General features: G+C 42.8%; 1 protein-coding gene across 5 annotated transcripts in view; it reads right to left on the reverse strand.

Moving 5' to 3' along the window:
* The window catches only part of CASP10 (caspase 10, apoptosis-related cysteine peptidase), a 48,996-nt gene that overhangs the window by 6,304 nt on the left and 21,071 nt on the right, over positions 1 to 21,621 (reverse strand). The window contains exons 6-10 of one of the 5 annotated variants that reach the window (XM_011974504.1): positions 19,854 to 19,890; positions 17,672 to 17,763; positions 15,583 to 15,691; positions 14,208 to 14,700; positions 1,823 to 5,892 (exon numbers count right to left, since the gene is read on the reverse strand). In XM_011974504.1, coding sequence (XP_011829894.1) covers positions 5,739 to 5,892; positions 14,208 to 14,700; positions 15,583 to 15,691; positions 17,672 to 17,763; positions 19,854 to 19,890 — 885 coding nt within the window. In that variant the 3' untranslated portion in view covers positions 1,823 to 5,738. Of the gene's footprint in view, positions 1 to 1,822; positions 5,893 to 14,207; positions 14,701 to 15,582; positions 15,692 to 17,671; positions 17,764 to 19,853; positions 19,891 to 21,621 lie in introns of those variants that run through there. The other 4 variants (XM_011974503.1, XM_011974508.1, XM_011974509.1 and 1 more) reach the window with 4 other exon arrangements.

Raw genomic sequence — 21,621 nt, forward strand, 5'->3', positions numbered from 1 at the left:
GGCTTCGAGGCTTCAGTAAGTCACTTAGCACTCTAAGGGCTGGACTGCAGGGTCACTGGGGTCCTTTCAAGCTCCCAAATCCATGTCCCCACTTGTGGTGAGTTCCCTCTGCTAGAAGGGTTCAGCAGAGGTGAGGGATGGTGGAGGAGGAGTCTGTTATGGAATGAGAGGTTGGAATAAAGCAAGCTTCAAATAGATTAACCACTGGCACCTGAAGGCCTCTAGCTACAGACGCACATCCACACTACATTAAAAAGTCCAAGGTAAAGTTCGTCCCTTTCTGTAGGCAGGCCCCAGAACATGAGCAGTCATTGTGTGGCAGTACTCAAATATGAAGCAGTCGCCCAGAAGAGCCAGGACACACATCTGTGAAGTTTTAAAGATTATCACCAAAAAAAAATTAAAGCACTTAAAAATGAAGGTGGAGAGCTCAGAGGCTCTGAGAACAAATTTACAAACATCTAAAGGTCCAAGAATTCCAGGCTGAGAACAAGTTGACCAGGTCACTCAGAAAGCATCAGATCTGGAAGGTTCTGTGAATCATGTATGGCACAAAAATTACCTGTTTGAGGTAAACTTCTAGTTTAGTTTACCTCCATGGAGATTTGATCATTATTGATTAAGGGTTGCTATTCAGCAACATTCACCATTGTGTTGTACCAGTCAGCGTCTGTTCTGATGGGTCGATACCGCAGTGTACTGGATGCTTACATGTTTAACACCACCTGGGCATAGGCAGAATAGAATGCATTGCTAGGGGTAAGCCCTGTGATATCCAACCTGCCCACCACCATTGTGAATCCCTGAAGCAGAGGCCAGTAGGTGCTATGGCTCTAATAAAAATAAACACCAGTGGTTAAATAATTGTAACATTTGTAATAACAATTGGTTTTTCATGTCTTTAATTTTGTTTGGCAGTATCCAAACTTCTATGAAAGAAAGAATGAATGAGGCCAGACATGATGGCTCATTCCGTTGGGAGGCCAAAGCGGGCAGATCACTTGAGGTCAGGAGTTCGAGACCAGCCTGGCCAACATGACAAAACTCTGTTTCTACTAGAAATATGAAAATTAGCCAGGTGTGATGGTGCACACCTGTAATCCCAGCTACTCAGGAGGCTGAGGCAAGAGAATCGCTTGAACCCAGGAGACGAAGGTTGCAGTGAGCCAAGATCGTGCCACCACACTCTAGCCTGGGTGAGAGAGCGAGACTTCGTAAAAAAAAATAAATAAATAAATAAAAATGAATAAGAGAGAGGAAGAAGGGGAAAGAGAGAAACATTTAATTACAGCTCTTGTAGGTGAGTACAACTAGGCAAAATATATAGGAACCTCACTCAATCTACCTATTCCCTTCATAAACGTCTTGGCATACAATGACTATCACCACTGTCAAATAGCTGTGATCAAATCACCTGTTATTCCTGAACTCAAAATTCACACAGACATGCACACACAAATACAGACAAGCATAATGTTTCACAAAATCTTGGAGGTAACACTCTACCAACTGTGCACACCTCCCACTGAGGAGGAATGAGCCAAGGATGACTATGTTCTGGTGTCTGACTATGTTCTGGTGTCTGGATAGATCGACGACTCACAGCTGTAAACGCCCAGGGACCTCCAAAGTGCTTGCTAGAGGCCTCTAAAAACAACGTTTCCTGATTCTAGAATTTAACCTTACACAAGCACTAAGTTCTAGCAAAACAGAAATAGGAAATACACCAGAGGCTCAAAACTTAAACATCAAACCCCAAATGTTCCTGATGAAGGAGGTTTCACTCACGTCCGTGTGAAGAGACCGCCAAATAGGCTTTGTGTGAGCAATAAAGCTTTTTAATCACCTGGGTGCAGGCGGGCTGAGTCCGAAGAGAGAGTCAGCAAAAGGAGATAGGGGTGGGGCCATTTTATAGGATTTGGGTAGGTAGTGGAAGATTACAGTCAAAGGGGGTTGTTCTCTGGCTGGCAGGGGTGGGGGTCAGAAGGTGCTCAACGGGCGAGTTTTTGAGCCAGGAAGAACCAGGAGAAGGAATTTCACAAGGTAATCTCATCAGTTAAGGCAGGAACAGGCCATTTTCACTTCTTTTGTGATTCTTCAGTTACTTCAGGCCACCTGGATGTATACGTGCAGGTCACAAGGGATATGATGGCTTAACTTGGGCTCAGGGGCCTGACAGGAAGTTTTATCAACAGCGTTTTGTTCAACTGAACTCACAGCCAAGAGCTGGCCACCTTCTGCTGTGGACATCACGAGCCAGTGAGGGAAGAATTAGGTCTTACTCAGAGTATGTCAGGGGTACTGCTAGAGCTGAGTTGCTGCTAATAAAGTCAGCTGAAATTACGCACAAAGGAACTTAAGTCCTGCTATTTCTGTTGCAGTTACAACTAGAAGACTACCACCTAAAGGCCTTTATATGCACCTCAGCACAGTTAGATTTAAATAGATGCACACATACACATTCTTTTTCGTCTTCTCAACAGCTAATGTTTTTCTCTACTTTACAGACAAGGCTGAAAAAAGCTAGCTTGATTTAGTTAGTGTCTCTGAGCAAAGGAATCACAGGACAATATGGAAATGCAGGGCTTTGATCTCCAGATCCTTTGCTCTTTCCTCAGTACCTCACCATCCTTCGCTTGCCTTCACATGTCAGTTCTGCCAAATGGACAAAGACTGTGACCACTAGCTTTTAGCCCTGACTGTTATGAACACGGTTTTGGGAGATCATCCTGACACATGTGTAAGAATTAAAGAAAGAGGAAAGAAACATGAAAGGTGGCTTGACAGTCAAGGACAGGTTTATTTTAGAGAAAGCAAATTTGAAAGGGGCTTCTGGCAGAGTTAGGTCAGAGCCCACTCACTTACAGACTAAGAGTTTTTAAGGATTTAGGGTGGGAGAGTTTATCAGAGGCTTGGATTGTTTTTGTATCTCTTTGTTGTGCTTATCTGGGAGGAAGAGTGTGTCCGTTCCCATACAATCTTTCTGCAGCTGTAGGTATACCCTGCCCCCCTCCAGTCTGCTTTTAGCTTTCCTATCTTAGTGTACCTGAAGGAAAAGGAATGTGCTTATTAAGGCCCATTGTTTTACTGGAAACTATTGTATGAGGGCAAAGTTTGGCAGTTACCCAAGAGACTTCCCCCGCCCCCTAACCTCCCTCTGTGCCAGAGCTGTCTTATCTGTATTTTACTCTCTTCTCTTTCTGGCTGCTTGCTGTTAGAAGGGAAGTGATTTCCTTGAAATGCATGAGGCTAGAAAGGGAACTGGAACTTAAAGTGGCGGTGTTTGTCTGAGATGAGATGACGGTGCTCCTGCCCTGTCAATATGGATTAGACATTCCCTCTGTCAAGCTACATTCAAATCCACGTGACAATCAGAGACATCAGAACAGTGTTCTTGTGAATATTCTTATAACAAATGTACTGTACATGAATTTGACTTTCACATAAATAATTATAAATGCAGGCACCACTGAGAATTGTTTTTCTTCATTCCTTGACATTTTTTTATGAGCATTCACATATCAAATGAAACACTCCTAATGCCCTTCCACGCCCCAAGCCATTCCAGTTCACCTGGCTGAAGGAAAATCCAGTAAATGAGGTCTGCCAGCAGGTTGTTCACATCCCCAGGACTTAGCTGCCTCGTCTATAAACAAAGGCGTTAACCACAGGACTTTGGATCTCCCTATGAGGGCTCACCTTCAAGGGTTCAAAATACAGTTCCAGGAATTAACAAAGAAAACTTCCTCTAGAAATTGAAAAAAAAAAACTCAAGTACATAAAAATATTCAAAATCTTAATGAAGAAAGCATCAAGGCGTCCTTACAGAGCCACTCCCTTCAGGCAAGCCAGACATCCCCTCTGCCAAGAAGAGCCCAGTGATCCTGAGAACAGCTTCAGTCTCTGACACAGCCTCTCTCCTCATCCCGCAGGCCAGAGGAGCAAAGTGTAGTAGTAGTGACAAGGTGGGGACTGTCCACTGCAGTCTACACTGCAGTTGCCAACCCTGAGGACATCCGGCCAACAGAAAGATGCTGGCCTGTAGACTGAGTCCTGATTCAAGCTTTGCCTGAAGCCAGTGTTATCCACTCCTGGGTTTCCATGTGAAAGAGGCAATAAATTCCCTTCTTTGCTTCAGTCAATTTGAATTGGGTGTTCTGTCAATGGCACCTGAAACCCCAACATTGATTTTTTTTTTTTTTTTTAAAACAAGGTCTCGCCCTGTTGCTCAAGCTGGAGTGCAGTTGTGTGATCTTGGCTCACCGCAGCCTCTGCCTCCCAGATTCAAGAGATTCTCTTGCCTCAGCCTCCCAAGTAGCTGGGATTACAGGTGCCCACCACCACGCCTGGCTAATTTTTGTGTTTTTAGTAGTGAAGAGGTTTCGCCGTATTGGCCAGGCTGGTATTGAACTCCTGACCTCAAGTGATCTGCCTGCCTCAGCCTCCCAAAGTACTGGGATTACAGGCATGAGCCACCGCACCCAGTCCAACATGGAATATGACATCAGGTTATAAAGTTTCTGCTTGCAGAGCAGCTGAGTGTAAATGAGCCATCATCTTCCTACAGGGAAACCTGTCTCTAACCAAATAAAAACTTCCTATGTGAGCACCTTCCTTACACAAAAGCAGGAAATGGGCCTGGCATAGACCAAATGTTCACCTCACTAGATATGCAGAAGAGAAGTCTTAGGAAGGGGGAGAGTACAGAGAGGGTGGCTGGACTGTAACCTCATTGTCCAATGTTCAAGGCCACGCAGAGGGGACACAGAATTATAACTAAGGGGTAGTTGTCTAGAGAGGCAATCTAAGCTCAGTCTAGCCTAAGAACGTGGTTCTTTGAACACCAGGGAATCTTAAAATGTCCCTGGTCCCCAGGTCAGACACAGTATTTCACACGTATAGTCCCAGAACTTTGAGAAGCTGAGGTGGGAGGATCACTTGAGCCCAGGAGTTTGAGACCAGCTTGGACAACATAGTGAAACCCCATCTCTACATTAAAATACAAAAGTTAGCTGTGCATGGACACACACCTGTAGTCTCAGCTACTTGGGAGGCTGAGGTGGGAGGATCGCTTGAACCTGGGAGGTCAAGGCTGCAGTGAACAGTGATCCCACCACTGCACTCCAGCCCAGGTGACGGAGCGACTCTGTCACAAAAAAAAAAAAGTACCTGCACAAACCAAGGTCAATTACTCTCTCTTCAGGGTACACATCCAAAACCAAGGCTACAATCCAAGTCTTCAATAAGGAAAGTTTTCTGGCCAGGCGTGGTGGCTCGTGCCTATAATCCCAGTATTTTGCGGACAGAGGTGGGAGGATCACTTGAGTCCAGGAGTTTGAGACCAGCCTGTGCAACAAAGTGAGATCCCTCCGTCTCTACAAAAAATAAAGAATAAAAAATATCCAGGCATGGTGGTACACACCTGTGGTCCCAGCTACTTGGGAAGCTGAGGTGGGAGGATAGCTTGAGCCCGGGAGGTCGAGACTACAGACAGCCGAGATTGCCCCCCTGCACTCCAGTCTGGGTGACAGAATGAGACTGTCTCCAAAAAAAGGAGTGTTTTCTAACATTTAGACTTGTCAAAAGAAAAAGAAAATCGGAATTGACTGTGTCAGAAAACAGGGTGTTTCCTGTTTCTAGAATGCCAAGTGGAGACCACCGATTCCTGTGCTGGGCAGGAGGCTGGAGGATACAGACAATGATTCGTTTGAAGTCTAAGAACCAACAAAAACTCTCTGCTATAATGAAAGTGCATCCAGGGGCACAGGGAATACTAGTTTTTTCCTTAGTGTGAAAGCAGGCTGGGGCATCTGTTTCTTTGTTCCCTCTTTGTCCACTCGTCGACTCACATCATCGTTGACAGCAGTGAGGATGGATAAGATGTCTTCCTCTCTGCAACAAAGAAGAAAACAATTTTTTTTTAACAGAGTCTCACTCTGTCACCCAGGCTGGAGTGCAGTGGAACAATCTCAGCTCACTGCAGCCTCCACTTGAATTCAAGTGATTCTCATGCCTCAGCCTCCCAAGTAGCTGGGATTACAGGTGCCTGCCACCACACTCGGCTAATTAGTAAAGACAGGGTTTCACCATATTGCTTGCCCTGGCTGGTCTCAAACCCCTGACCTCAGGTGATCCGCCCACCTCAGCCTCCCAAAGTGCTGGGATTACAGGCATGAGCCACTGTGCCTGGCCCAGAGAAGAAACTTTTTTCAATCAGGAGGTAGAAACCACACACCAGGTCTTAGAAAAGACACCAGGTACCATGTACCAGGTCTTAGATCAACAAATATGCAGCAGATGCCACAGATACCAACAATGCCCTCTCTATCTGTAGCCTTGGGAGAGATACAAAGATAAACATGACACAATTCCTGAAGTTAAACACTTAGAATGCAGATATAAAACATTTACCAAGGATGGCATATACACAATATTCATAACACAAGGCAGAATGTGGTCGACACCAAATGAAAGGTCAAGGTTCCGCTCCAAGTTCAGAGGAGAATGCACTCCTAGTTGGGAGGGAGAGAAAAGGCTTCATGCAGGTGGTAGCATTTGAGCCTGCACTTGCAGGACATATAGCATTTAGCAGAACGTTCTCAGGGCGGGCAATACATATCACTGGAAGCAAGCACAGGTTCTGAAAACAGATTCAGTTTTAAATTGTGGCTCCATCACTCATTCATTGTGTGCTCTTAGGCTGGTTACTCACTGCTGCATACCTCGGTTTTCCCAGCTCTAAAAGAGGAACCATAACAGTCCCCATCTTAGGGGTTGCTGAGAGCATCAAAGGATGTATATTGGGTCAAGCACTTAGAACACTGGCTACACTGTTCTGCTGATCATCATTTTTAGTATTAGTATGACTACCCTCATCCCCTCATCCTTATCCTCACTATTTTTCAGGGAAGGGATACAGGCCCCTACCTGCTCTCAATCCCTGCATCTTGCTTTGCACCTGCTCTCTATTCCCAAATCTTCCTGTGTCTGTTTTCTTCTTACCACTTAGTCTCACCTGAAATACTACCTGCACCAAGAAGCTATCATTATCCTGTTTTAATTGGTTCATGGCGGGGATCACTTTCTGAAATTGTCTCTTTTTGTTAGAGACAGGATCTTGCTCTGTTGCCCAGGCTAGACTGCAGTAATGCAATTGTAGCTCACTACAGCCTCAAACTTCTGGGCTTAAGCAATCCTCCTACTTCAGACTCCCTAATAGCTAGGACTACAGGTGCATGCCACCACACCTCGCTAATTTTTTTCTTATTAATTTAAATATTTATATTAATATTAAATAATAATTGAATAAAACTATTAAATAAATATTAAACAATTAAAATATTACTAATTTAAATATTAAACACTGAAAACTATAAAACATTGATGAAAGAAAGTGAAGAGAACACAAATAAATGGAAAGATATCTCATGTTCATGGGTTGGAAGAATTAATCTTGTTAAAATGACCATACTACCCAACATGACCTACAGATTTAATGCAGTCTCTATCAAAATACCAGTGACAAGCCAAGTGCAGTGGCAAATGCCTGTAGTCCTAGCTACTCGGGAGTCTGAGGTGGGAGGATTGCTTGAGCCCAGGAGTTCAAGTCTAGCCTGGACAACATAGCAAGACCCTATCTCTACAACAAGACAAAACAAAAACAAACAAACAAAAATTACATTCTTCACATAAACAGGAAAAAAAATCCTAAAATGTATATGGAACCACAAAAGACCCCAAATAGTGAAAACAATGCTGAGCAAAAAGAACAAAGCTAGAGGCATCACACCACCTGACTTCAAAATATACTACAAATCTAGAGTTACCAAAACAGCATGGTACTGGCACAAAAACAGACACATAGATCAATGGAACAGAATATAGAGCCCAAAAATAAATTCACACACCTACAGCCAACTGATTTATGACAAAGGTGCCCAGAACATACAATAGGTAAAAGAAAATCTCTTCAAAAAACAATGCTGGGAAAATTGGATATCCACATGCAGAAAAAGTAAGACTGGGCCGGGCGCGGTGGCTCAAGCCTGTAATCCTAGCACTTTGGGAGGCCGAGACGGGCGGATCACAAGGTCAGGAGATCGAGACCATCCTGGCTAACACGGCGAAATCCCGTCTCTACTAAAAACACACAAAAAAATTAGCCAGGCGAGGTGGCGGTGCCTGTGGTCCCAGCTACTCGGGAGGCTGAGGCAGGAGAATGGCGGGAACCCGGGAGGCAGAGCTTGCAGTGAGCTGAGATCTGGCCACTGCACTCCAGCCTGGGCGACAGAGCGAGACTCCGTCTCAAAAAAAAAAAAAAAAAAAAAGAAAAAGTAAGACTGACCACTTATCTCTCACCACATACAAAAACCAACTCAAAATGTATGAGACTTAAATGTAAAACCTGAAACTATGAAGCTACTGCAAGAAAACATGGGGCAAACATATCACGACATTGGGTTGGGCAAGGATTTTTAAAATAAGACCTCAAAAGCACAGACAAAAAAGCAAAATCAGACAAATGAGATTACATCAAATTAAAACCCTTTTGCACAGAAAAAAAAAACAGAATGAAGAGACAATCTACAAATGGGAAAAAATATTTGCAAACTATACATCTCACAAGGGGTTAATATCTAGAATACATAAGGAACTTAAACAACTCAACAGCAAAAAAAACAAATAACCCCATTTAAAAATGGGCAAAAGACTTTAACAGACATTTCTCAAAAGAAGACATGCAAATGGTCGACAGGTATAAGAAAAAAGTAAATAGTTTAAGCCAAAATAAATGATTTCGACTCATTAGATTATGACAGAACATACTTACCAAATGCCCTCTATTTACATAAATATCATACGAGCATTTATCATCACTTCTGGGGGTATTAATCTATCAATCCCACCTAATATCATCCCTCCTATGCCTAGAAGGAATAATATTATCATTATTCATCATAAATACCCTTATCGTTTTAAATACACACTTCATCCTAGCAAATATCATACCCATTACTCTACCAGTATTTGCTGCCTGTGAAGCCACGGTAGGCCTTGCTTCACTAGTTTCAATTTCCAACACATATGGTTTAGGCTATGTACGTAACCTAAATTTACTTCAATGCTAAAAATTATTATTCCAACAATTATACTGCTACCAATAACATGACTCTCTAAAAATTATATAATCTGAATCAATATGGCTACCCACAGCCTAATCATCAGCTTCATTGCCCTATTATTCTTTAACCAATTCAACGATAATCTATTCAACTTCTCATTAACTTTCTCCTCTGATCCGCTAATATCACCCCTTCTAATGTTAACAGCCTGACTACTACCTCTTACAATTATAGCAAGCCAGTACCACCTCTCCAGTGAATCACCCCTATGGAAAAAACTGTATTTCCATATTGAGTTCCCTACAAATTTTTCTAATCATAGCATTTACAGCCACAGAACTAATTGTATTTTATATTCTCTTTGAAGCTACACTTATCCCTACCTTAATTATTACCACCCGATGGGGTAACCAACCAAAACACCTCAATGCAGGTACATATTTCTTATTTTACACACTAGTGGGATCCCTCCCCCTACTTATGATACTTACTTATGCCCAAAATATCCCAGGCTCACTGAGCATGATAATAATAACATTTAGTACTCAAGAACTACCAATCTCTAGATCCAACAATCTCATATGATTGGCATGAATAATGGCCTTCATAGTAAAAACACCCCTATACCAACTTCGCCTATGACTTCCCAAAGCCCATGTATAAGCACCTATTGCCGGCTCAACAGTACTTGCAGCAGCGCTCCTAAAATTGGGCGGCTATGGCATAATGCGACTTACCCTCATCCTCAGCTCTCTGACAGAACATATAGCCTATCCTTTCCTGATATTATCCTTATGAGGCATAACTGTGACAAGCTCTATCTGTCTACGACAAACTGATCTAAAGTCAGTCACTTATTGCATATTCCTCCGTAAGCCACATGGCACTTGTTGTTGTAGCTATCCTCATTCAAACCCCCTGAAGTGTTACCGGTGCAATTATCCTCATAATTACCCATGGACTTACTTCGTCCCTACTATTCTGCCTAGCAAATTCAAACTACAAGCGAATCCACTGCTGAATCATATTACTCTCTCGAAGACGTCAAACATTACTTCCACTAATAACCTTTTGATGACTCACAGCAAATCTCACCAACCTTGCCCTACCTGCCACTATTAATCTAGAAGGAGAACTCCTTGTAACAATGGCTTCATTCTCCTGATCAAACATTACTGTCATGCTCATAGGACTTAGTATATTAATCATAGCCCTTTATCCCCTCTATATACTTGTCACAACACAACGAGGAACACTAACATACTATATTAACAGCATTAAACCTTCCTTTACACTAGAAAACATACTAATATTTACACACCTTTCACCAATTCTCCTACTATCTCTAAATCCTAAAATTATTATAGGACTTACACCTTGTAAATATAGTTTAATCAAAACGTTAGATTTTGGGTCTAATAACAGAAGTCCGCAACTTCTTATTTACCGAGAAAGTATGCAAGAACTGCTAACTCATGCCCCCATGCCTAACAACATGGCGTTCTCAACGTTTAGAGGAGGAGAGTTATCCATTAATCTTAGGAACCAAAAATATTGGTGCAACTCCAAATAAAAGTAATAATCATGTATTTTTCCATTACTATAATAACCTAATCTCCTTAACCTTACCAATTATTATTACCTTTATCAACCCTCGCAAAAAGAACTCATATCTATACTAAGTAAAAACAGCTATCACATGCACTTTCACCATTAGCCTCATTCCCACAACATTCGTGTGTACAGACCTAGAAGCCATCATCTCAAACTGATATTGAACAACAATCCAAACCCTAAAAGTCTCATTAAGTTTCAAACTAGACTACTTCTGCATAATGTTTATTCTAGTAGCACTATTAATCACTTGATCTATTATGGAATTCTCAATATGATACATAAAGTCAGATCTGAACATTTATCAGTTTTTCAAATACCTACTTATTTCCTCACCACAATATTAATTCTAGCTACCGCCACAACCTTTTCCAACTTTTTATCAGATGAGAGGGCGTAGGAATTATATCTTTTCTACTAATTGGCTGATGACATGGCCAAGCAGATGCTAACACAGCAGCGTCCAAGCAATTCTATACAATCGCATTGGTGACATTGGCTTTAATTTTAGCTATAGCATGATTCCTCTCATCCTCCAATACATGAGAGCCTCAACAAATACTTATCCTTAACCCTACCCCCAACCTTCTTCCATTAATTGGTTTTCTCTTAGCAGCAGCAGGAAAATCAGCCCAACTTGGCCTCCACCCCTGACTTCCTTCCGCTGTGGAAGGCTCAACCCCAGTCTCAGTCCTGCCTGACTCTAGCACTATAGTTGTGGTGGGAGTTTTCCTACTTATCCGCTTCCACCCCTCAACATCACTAATCATCACGGAAATGCAAATCAAAACCACAATGACAGCTGGGCGCGGTGGCTCAGGCCTGTAATACCAGCACTTTGGGAGGCTGAGGTGGGTGGATTACTTGAGATCAGGAGTTCCAGATCAGCCTGGCCAACGTGGTAAAACCCTGTCTCTACTAAAAATACAAAAATTAGCCAGGTGTGGTGGCACATGCCTGTAATCCCAGCTACTCGGGAGACTGAGGCAGAAGAACTGCTTGAACCTGGGAGGCAGAGGCTGCAGTGAGCTGAGATTGCACCACTGCACTCCAGCCTGACAGAGCGAGATGTTGTCTAAAAAACAAACAAAACAAAAAACCCACAGTGAGATGTCACTTCACTCAAGTTAGAATGGCTATTATCAAAGAAACAAAAGAAAACACATGTTGGCAAGGATCTGGAGAAAAGGGAACACTTATGCACTGTTGGTGGTATTTAAATTAGTACAGTCATTATGGAAAATAGTATGCCAGTTCCTCATAAAATTAAAAATAAAAAATACTATATGATCCAGCAATCCCCATACTAAGTATACAGACAAAGAAAACGCAATCAATATGTCAAAGAGATATCTGCACTCCCTATTTACTGCAGCATTATTTACAATAGCCAAGATATGGAATCAACATAAGTGTCCAAAAATGGATATATGGATAAAGAAAATGTGATATTTATAAGCGACAGAATACCATTCAGCCATAAAAAAGAAGAAAATTCTGACATGTCTGACAACATGAATGAGCCCAGAGAACATCATGTTAAATGAAATAAGCAAGACTCACAAAAAAATCTGCATGTTCTCACTCATGTGGAATCTTTGTTTAAAAAGTTGATATCGTAGAAGCAGTGAGTGAAACAGCAATTATGGAGATGAGAGGGAAGGAAGGAAGGGAAGATGAGGAGAGGTTAGTCAGTGGGTACAAAGTTACAATTAGATAGGAGGAATAATCTCTGGTGTTCTATTGCACAGTGGGGTGACTATGGTTAATAGTAAGGCATTCTGAGTTGGGCACTGTGGCTTGAGCCTACAATCCTAGCTACTTATAAGGCTAAGGCAGGAGGATTGCTTGAGCTCAGAAGTTCAAGACCAGCCTGGGCAACATGGTGAGATCCCATATTTAAATCAATTGATCAATCAGTAAGGTGTTGTATATTACAAAATAGCTAGAAGAGAGGCTTTTAGAGGTTCTCACCACAAAGAAATGATAAATGCATGAGGTGATGGATACACTACCCTGATTTGATCATTATACAACACATACATGTATTGAAATATCAAATTATAACCCTGAAATATGTAGTTATGAAGTATTAATTAAAAATAACAAAGAAATTTCTGGAGTACCAAAAAAAAAACCAGACATTGCTTAATTATGCATGTATACTGTCTCCTTTTAATATTGTTGAATTTTTAAAATAATAATAATTTAAATATTCACATATTTTTATTATCTGTCCTTCCTTTACTGGACTTTTAGCTCCCTGGAGAGCAGATTTTGTCTCTCTTGTACACAGCTGCACCTCCAGCCCCCAGTTCGGTACCCAGTACAGTAAGCACATAGTATGACCTCAATAAATATTGCCTTGTTACTGAAGCCATAGACATTAGCCTCTGATGTCTGTGATGAGGATGGAGGGGCTGGTAAAGAAGAGAGAAAAGCAAAGTTGACTCAAGACTCCAATCCTGAATTCCCAGAAGAGCACTACGGCCATTCCTTCAAATGGAAATTCAGGAGCTCCTGGAGAAGTCTGGGAAGATGAGCTCAGAAACATGTATGCTGAATGTGAGGTCCAAGGGCTAAACAGAGGTAGGATATCTAGCGGGCTGTTAATGAGATGGGCTCAAGCAAGTCATTCATTGGCCCAGCAAATGTTTAACAAGCTCACAATATATCAGGTCAGGGGCTGAGGATATAAAGTTAAATGAAACAGGGTCTCTGCCCCCCAGGAATTCAGAGATGAGTGGGCCAGAGATGGCAACTTTGGAGACGTTTTCATGGAGGTGCCCATGGCCTCTAGATATAGCTAAAGCTGCCAAGAGGAGAGCATGTGGCAAAGACAGAAGGCAAGCTGTCAGAGCAGTGGCAAATAGAATGCCAAAGATAGCACATAAGTGCTCAGGAAATAGGAGTGAGTGATAAATAAACAAAGGAACAAATAAAAGGCCCCCATGCTTTTGTTCACACTACTCCCTCTGCCCAGCATATCTTTCACCTGATTCTTTACCTAACATCTATTTGTCATTTCTAGAAGCCTCCTCTGATCCTTCAAATCTGGGCAAGGTAGTCATTCTGCATGTTCCCATAACACCTATACTTCACAATGTGCACTTACCAGCTGGGGATGCCCTTCCCCGTCTGTTTGTCTATCCCTCTAGCTTGTAAGCAACCTGAGGGCAATGACCCTGTCTTTTTTTTTAACTTTATCTTCCTTTCCAGGTCCAGGCTGGTACTCAATACAAGGTTGCTAGATGGATAGATGGATGGATGGATGGATGGATGGATGGATGGATGGATGGATGGATGGATGGATGGATAAATAGATAAACAGAAAGGTAGGCAGATGGATGAACAGGTACATGGACAGAACAATTTAGAACTCTCACCCTTACCAAAGGTGTTGAATGAGAGTAAAATAAAAAATAAATAAAACTAATTAATTAAAAATGGAAGAAAAAAAAGAACTCTCACCTTGGGACCAAGACCTTCAGATGATTACACAGAGACTGAATATACCAGCTGCCTTCCTCCACATGCCGAAAGGATACATAGCCTGGGACAGTGGCCAGACCAAGTAGGAAGTCAGCCTCGACGGGAATACTGTCCTGCAGGGAAGTGGGTGCCTGCTCAGGGTTCAGAGCATCTGCTTCGATGGATTTGGAAAGCTGTATCTTTTCACCTTGGCAGGCCTGGATGAAAAAGAGTTTAGGTTTTTCAGCCAGTCCAGGGCACTGCAGGGCTGTGAAGTGAGACATGATTTCCCGAATGGGAATGAGGGCCTCATCCGAAGAGTAGACAGCTCCATCTTCCCCATGGGTCAGAATACAGAACACGAAGCAGTCCCCGTCGGCATGGGCTGGATTGCACTTCTCCTTCTGCAGGACCTCCTCCATTTCCCCTTTCGTCACATCATTGTATATATGCACTGTGAACCCAAGCCACTGGAACACACCCGTCAGGATCTCTGTTTAAAAAAGAAAAAAAAAAGAAGAGAGAGAGAGAGAGAAAGGGGAAATAAAAAAATGATGCAAAACAAAATGAAGAACTTAAACAAGGCCGGGTGCAGTGGCTCACACCTGTAATCTCAGCACTTTGGAAGGCCGAGGCAGGTGGATCACTTGAGGTCAGGAGTTTGAGACCAGTCTGGCCAACATAGCAAAACACCATCTCTACTAAAAATACAAAAATTAGCCAGGTGTGGTGGCTCACGCCTGTAATCCCTGCTACTCGGAAGGCTAAGGCATGAGAATGGCTTGAGCCTGGGAGGCAGTGGTTGCAGTGAGCTGCAACTACACCACTGCACTCCAGCCTGGGCAACAGAGCAAGGCTATGTCTCAAAAAAAAAAAATGAAATGATGCTAATAGTTACAAAAATTGCACAGCAAATAGCCTAAAGCTTTGGATTATTTTTATTTTCATAACCATAAAATCTTACAATGAATCTCCTATCATGTAATACCCAGTGTTGTCACAACAGTCCTGAGAATTGGCAGTGGCCAGTGTTTCATTTCATCTGTTTCACAGTTGAAGAAGCTGAGGTCTCGACTCTCCCATGATCACACACCTAGTTAGTGGTGGAGTTGGAGCTCACACCCAGGATGTCTCGTGCCAGTCCAGCATGCTCTCCCCCAGTACACGCTCTCCTCTATTCAGAATTGTGAATAGTCAAAGACTTGCTACTCTTTAGCAGACTGGGTGATGCCCCAGGGATATACAAGAGGCTCAGAAACATAATAATCATCCTTACACATATGTGGAAAATAAAAGTCACAGAAAAAATGTGAAAATAAAAAATAACTTTAAGATCCCCAATTTGCACTTGATAAACTATTCTAGACTTTCTTACCAGCATCTTTATGGGTTCCTCGTCTGTCCCGCAGGGAGATAAACCTGTGGTTGTTGACAATGACACAGAGGCCTCTGTGGTTCCGATTCATCCTGTACGTAGGTGCCCACTTGAAGAACAGATAGAGCCACTTAGTAGGAATCCTCATCTTAGGGCCTTAAATGTTTCTAACCAACCATACCAATGGGTCCACTGTGAGGAAGAGCAGGATGTATCTCTCCATGCCAGTTGTTTAAACCATGTTTGTTGTTGTTGTTGTTGTTTTGAGACAGAGTCTCACTCTTATTGCCCAGGCTGGAGTACACGATCTCGGCTCACTGCAACCTCTGCTCCCAGATTCAAGGGATCCACCTGCCTCAGGTGCCCACCAACACCCCCAGATAATTTTTTATTTTTGGTAGAAGTAGGGTTTCACCATGTTGGCCAGGCTGGTCTTGAACTCCTGACCTCAAGTGATCTGCCCACCTCAGCCTTCCAAAGTGCTGGGATTACAGGCGTGAGCCACCATGCCTGTCCAAAACCATGTTTTTATACTCTAGTCTAAACCCCTTGGAATATTTATGCCACATTATTTCCAAAGTCACTTTTTTTTTTTTTTTTTTTGAGACGGGAGACTCGCTCTGTCGCCCAGGCAGGAGTGCAGTGGCGCGATCTCGGCTCACTGCAAGCTCCGCCTCCCAGGTTCATGCCATTCTCCTGCCTCAGACTCCGGAGTAGCTGGGACTACAGGCGCCCGCCACTGCGCCCGGCTAATTTTTGTATTTTTAGTAGAGACGTTTGAAAGACTGGGGATTCTGACCACTCTGCAACTCACTTTTACTGCATAATTGTGATCTGAATAAAATTTCAAAGATTCTTTGTTAAGTCCTAGAGCCCAGGACAAAGGATAAATCTCATTTGCACTGAAGATCAGACACTTCCTTTCTTTCAGGATGCCACTCCCAGTATCAGAGGCAGAGAGTCCTCAAGATCCTGGCCCTAGTGTGGAATTAGCTAATTAATTTCAAGGGGAAATACCAGGTCCTGATTAAAATTCAGACTTCACCTGGTTTGGCTGGAGAAGCGCAATCATGAAAGTTAAGAAAATGGAATATGTATATTAATATTGTCAAACCCAGGGTTTATGCAAAAGTATCTTCATTTTCATATTAGCAACACGAATGAAGAAAGCATATGCAAGGATTTCATGAGACAACATAAATATCAAAGATTTTTTTCAGATGGTTCACTTCTGGAGTGATCTGATGCCTTCAGAAAAAGGGAAATCTCTTTTGTAATTTTATTTCTGAGTATAAAAATAATATACAAGCTGGCATGATGGTACTCGGGCGGCTGAGGCAGGAAAATTCCTTGAGCTTGAGAGTTCAGGACAAGCCTGGGCAATATAGCGAGACCACCATCTTTAAAGATATATGAATATATATATGTGTGTGTATATATATCTATATACTTAATATACAAGTATATATAAAGTATACTTATATATAAAGTATATATATAAATGTATATATTCTTATATATAAAAATGGCTGATATATATTCATATATATATATAAAGATGGCTGTATATTCAATTTTAAAAATTCAATATATAAATATAAAAATTCAATATATAAATTCACAGTAGGAATTTAAAAATATGTGCAATTATTTTTGAAGACTATTGTAAACAGCATGTGATGGCAAATTAGCTGAGCTGCTTTAGCAGAGCCTCTGTGCAGCTAAAATCATCCTTGAAATCATGGTACATCTTTATCCAAGCAGAAAATAAGTGGCTTCAATGGATAAGAAAAGAAACTACCCCTCTCCAGAAATAACCCAAAGGGTATGCATGACTCAAAGTGCAATAGCATTTCCTCCATAGTCAAAGGGATCAATCACTTCTGATTGATAAGAAAAAGGTGGGAAGAACAGAGATCATTATAGAGAGAGGGAGAAACAAGTTGGAAACAAACAGCTTGGAGCCCTTAAAGTCATCAAAGGCCAGAACCTAGGGAGAGAGCCCCTAAAGAAACCGTCCTTTTGATTGAATTTGGGGGAAAAAAAAAAGTTTTTTATTAAAAACAGAGAAAAAAGAAACCATCCAGACCTTTGTGCTGGTTTCAGAGTTTAGAGTGTTAGCAGATGCTCCTTGCAACCCCTTGGAGACCAGGCTTGGTGCACCATCTGTGGCTCTGTTACCTAGAAAGAGAGGTACTCAGACCCCAAATATCTTCCCCAAGCACTTAGATTTCTTTACTGATAATTTTCGCATCTAATTCTGGAGAATTATGCTTCTCTCAAGGCCCTCCTGAGACAATTCAGCCACCATGCCTTTCCTGATAGGAGAGACTGATGTGTCTTCGCATTCCTTTTTGCTTTGTCTGGGTTGGAACTATGCTGCTGGCAGGGATTGGGTGGGGAATTGATTAAGATCGCATGGATCAGCTCAAGGGTTCCAGGTCAAGTATGGTTGGGTTGAGTCAGCATTTATGTCACTGGATATAAAGAGGCTAGGTAGACCTCGAGAAGAAAAAAGAGGGACACTGGGCGTGGTGGCTCATGCCTGTAACCCCAGCACTTTGGGAGGCCAAGACGGGCAGATCGCTTGAGCCCAGGAGTTCGAGACCAGCCTGGACAACTTAGTGAGACCCCCCCAATCTCTAGAAAAAAAAAAATACAAAAAATTAGCTGGGCATGGGGACACACACCTGTAGTCCCAGCTTCCTGGGACGTTGAGGTGGGAGGATCACCTGAGAGGTCAAGGCTGCCATGAGCTATGATGGCACCACTGCACCATATAGCCTGGGCAACAGAGTGAGACCCTGCCTCAAAAAAAAAAAAAAAAAAGAAAAGGAAAAAAGGGAAAAAGAAAGTTCCAGCTGGGCATCAGCTGAGGATCACACTGCTTTGAAGTGTTCCTGCCAACTCCCTGATTCATCTGGATTCTGTCACAGAGAGAAAGTCAGCGATGGGTTATTTGTCACATGACACTAAACAGGAAAATGTAACATCAAACAGTTTTCTTTTTTCATTCGCAGAAAATTTGTAGTAGAATCCACCAAACTCTGTCCTTGTCTCTGGGGCATGAGTTGGTTATTAACTACTGCTAAGGGTCAGTCCTCAGGCTGAGCAAGTCCATATTCCCCAGACCAGAAAACACAGCAAAAGGGATCCAAGCTTCAGTGGCTCAGAGCACCTATAAATTCCTCCTTACCATGGGAGGAGGTAACGCTCCAGGGGAAGTCACGTCTAAATTTTGGAACCGCAGAATTGTAAAGCTGAAAGAAACTGCCTTATTCTTCAGAGGGGTGAAGCAGTCACCTGAGCTCACATAAATAGACAGTGGGAGAGCCTAGTCTTAGGAGAGTAAGCTCTGGAATCAGACTGCTGGGTTCAAATCCCAGCTTCGCTTCTTTTTAGCTGCAGTGCCTTTTAGCTGCAGTGCAAAGCACTAGATTTCATGGGTCTCAGTTTCCTCATCATTAGTGAGAATAACAGTAGTACCTACCTCCAGTGATTGGAGGACTGAATGACACAATCCCTGGAATCTCTCTGAACAGTGCCTAGTACGTGACAAGTGCTTAACCTGGTCAATGTTATCAACATCATAGCACACAACCTCCATGTTAGGCAAAAAGAGAAATTGCTAGCAAAGCTGTGTGTCTTGGACTCTGAAGGATAATTTTCCAGAAAAATAAATAAATAAGGAATGGTCTGTGACAAACTTTCGATACCACAGAAAGACTTCGCCAAAGCCTGTTTGTTCATAAGCAGTTTAACCTGATGGCAGATTCTGGAATATTTTCCTAAGGTTATGGTTTCTGGGCAGGGATTCAGGGAACTAAACACACTATCCTCAAGTCCCTCCTCTTGCTTCTTCTCTCCCTCTGAAGCAACATGTGGAACCACTCCATAGAGGACACGCGCCCAGACTGCACATTCTGCTGTCACTACTGGTCTGAAGGCTTCAGCCCTGCTGGGGACTGTTTCTGCTGCACAGAGGGTGACGTAATTCTGAACGGTGGAGGGAGAACAGCCGCCTGCAGTCTCTAGAATCTGCTATACTAGGCATTCGGAGCAGAAACCACCCAGCCCTCTCCATACTGCCATAGAAAAGCCTAGTATAATCCATGCATTCAATGTCTTGCCCTGAATTGGAATAAAAAATGAATTATTCATTATTTGTAAAGTCTCTCTTCCAAGTCACCTTGAATTCCTTTATATATATCAAATATGTCTATCCCTGCCATACTGATCTAAGTTGTAAAAAGTATATTAGAAACACCTACCATTACTCCTTGCATGCTTACCTTGCCAGGACTCCTCCTGCTGAGAAAAAAAAAAAAAAAAAGGCATAAAACGTAGGAAATTCACACAGTTAGCATGAGGAACAAAAACTAGACTTGATGCAGGAAAGCACAGATATCTAATCCACAGTCATAGAAAAGGTCATTGGGCCAGTTGCGGTGGCTCCTGCCTGTAATCCCAGCATTTTGGGAGGCCAAGGCAGGTGGATCACCTGAGGTCAGGAGTTTGAGACCAGCCTGACCAACATGGTGAAACTCTACCTCTACTAAAAATACAAAAATTAGCTGAGTGTGGTAGCGAACACCAGTAATCCCAGCTACTCAGGAGGCTGAGGCAGGAGAATTGCTTGAACCCAGGAGGCAGAGGTTGCAGTGAGCCGAGACGGCGCCACTGCACTCCAGCCTGGGTGACAGAGCAAGACTCTGTCTCAAAAGAAAAAAAAGAAAAGTTCTTTGGCAGGAAATGGGAAGAGAACCAACTCTCTCCATCCAAAGGAGAAGGTTCAGAAAGACGCACTGGCAAAAATACAGTGTGACATACACTCAAGGGTACTTATTCATTGCAGCATTATTTGCACTAAGGACTGGAAATAGCCTAATGTCCACTAATAGGAAGTGGTTGAAAAACCGTGGTATGTCCACATAGTGGAGTAAGATGCCAAGGACAGCCTCTATACCCTTCTCCAGGGGAAGCTGTCATATGGAGAAAGCAAAATGAAATGGTATTTGAGTACACTACCTCTTTTGTAATAAAGGGAAGATATGGGTTGGATTTTTTTCAAAAGTAACAATAAGATAAATCAAAAAACAAATAAAAATGGTATTCGAGGCGGGGAGGAGAGGCAAGGATGCACTACTTTGGGCATATGTTAATGTTTTATATAATTTAATACAAAGTTAAAACAAAGTCTAAGACCCTGTCTTTTCTGCACCCTCCTCCCCATTCACCATTACCCCTTTCCCCCTATGACTCTCAGCCGTCAGCCTGCAGCAGAAAGCCCCCAAGGGGACCTGACCAAGGTGTGGGGGAAGGGCTGCCCCTGACCTGTGTGAGGGGACTGACAAGTCACCCCCAAGTTCCTGCGGATGCCTCCCTGCTCAAGCCCCCAGGTTTCAGAGCTGCACAATACTGTCATTTGCTCCCCCAGCTCTGGGGGAACAAATGCAAAGGAGACTTAGCTTCACTTTCCAAAAGGCTTCCTGCCTTTCTTTTCATAAGCCACTGTTCCCTTCCTGCAGAATCCTAGATTTCTTCTAAGCGGCAGACAAGGACCTGGCCAGACTGCCTTCTGGTTTTGTCCAGCAGTTGAGTGAGTCTTCTGGGACTAGGGGCAATGCAGACACAGCAGCAGGCTCTGCCCAGCCCCTCCAGGCCCTGGCTTTCCTTGATTTGTTCTTCCCTTGGCTGATAAAGTCAGCCAGAACACGGACTAGAAAAAAGATTTAAGGTCTAATCTGCGTTTCTTCTCCTGAGAATGTTGCATCCTCTGTTGACACCTCTCAAGTCTCTATGTCAGAGAGGAATGAATGAATGAATGAATGAGTGAATGTCGCACAGCCTGGCCACACTCAATCATCTTTCAACTTCTTTTGATTGTTTCCAAGAGGAGTCCAATAGGGCCTTATAAAGAAGCAGGTGAGCCGGGCGCGGTGGCTCAAGCCTGTAATCCCAGCACTTTGGGAGGCCGAGACGGGCGGATCACGAGGTCAGGAGATCGAGACCATCTCCTGGCTAACACGGTGAAACCCC

This window comes from Mandrillus leucophaeus, unplaced genomic scaffold (assembly GCF_000951045.1).
Source record: "Mandrillus leucophaeus isolate KB7577 unplaced genomic scaffold, Mleu.le_1.0 Scaffold146, whole genome shotgun sequence".
Taxonomy (NCBI): Eukaryota; Metazoa; Chordata; class Mammalia; order Primates; family Cercopithecidae; genus Mandrillus; species Mandrillus leucophaeus.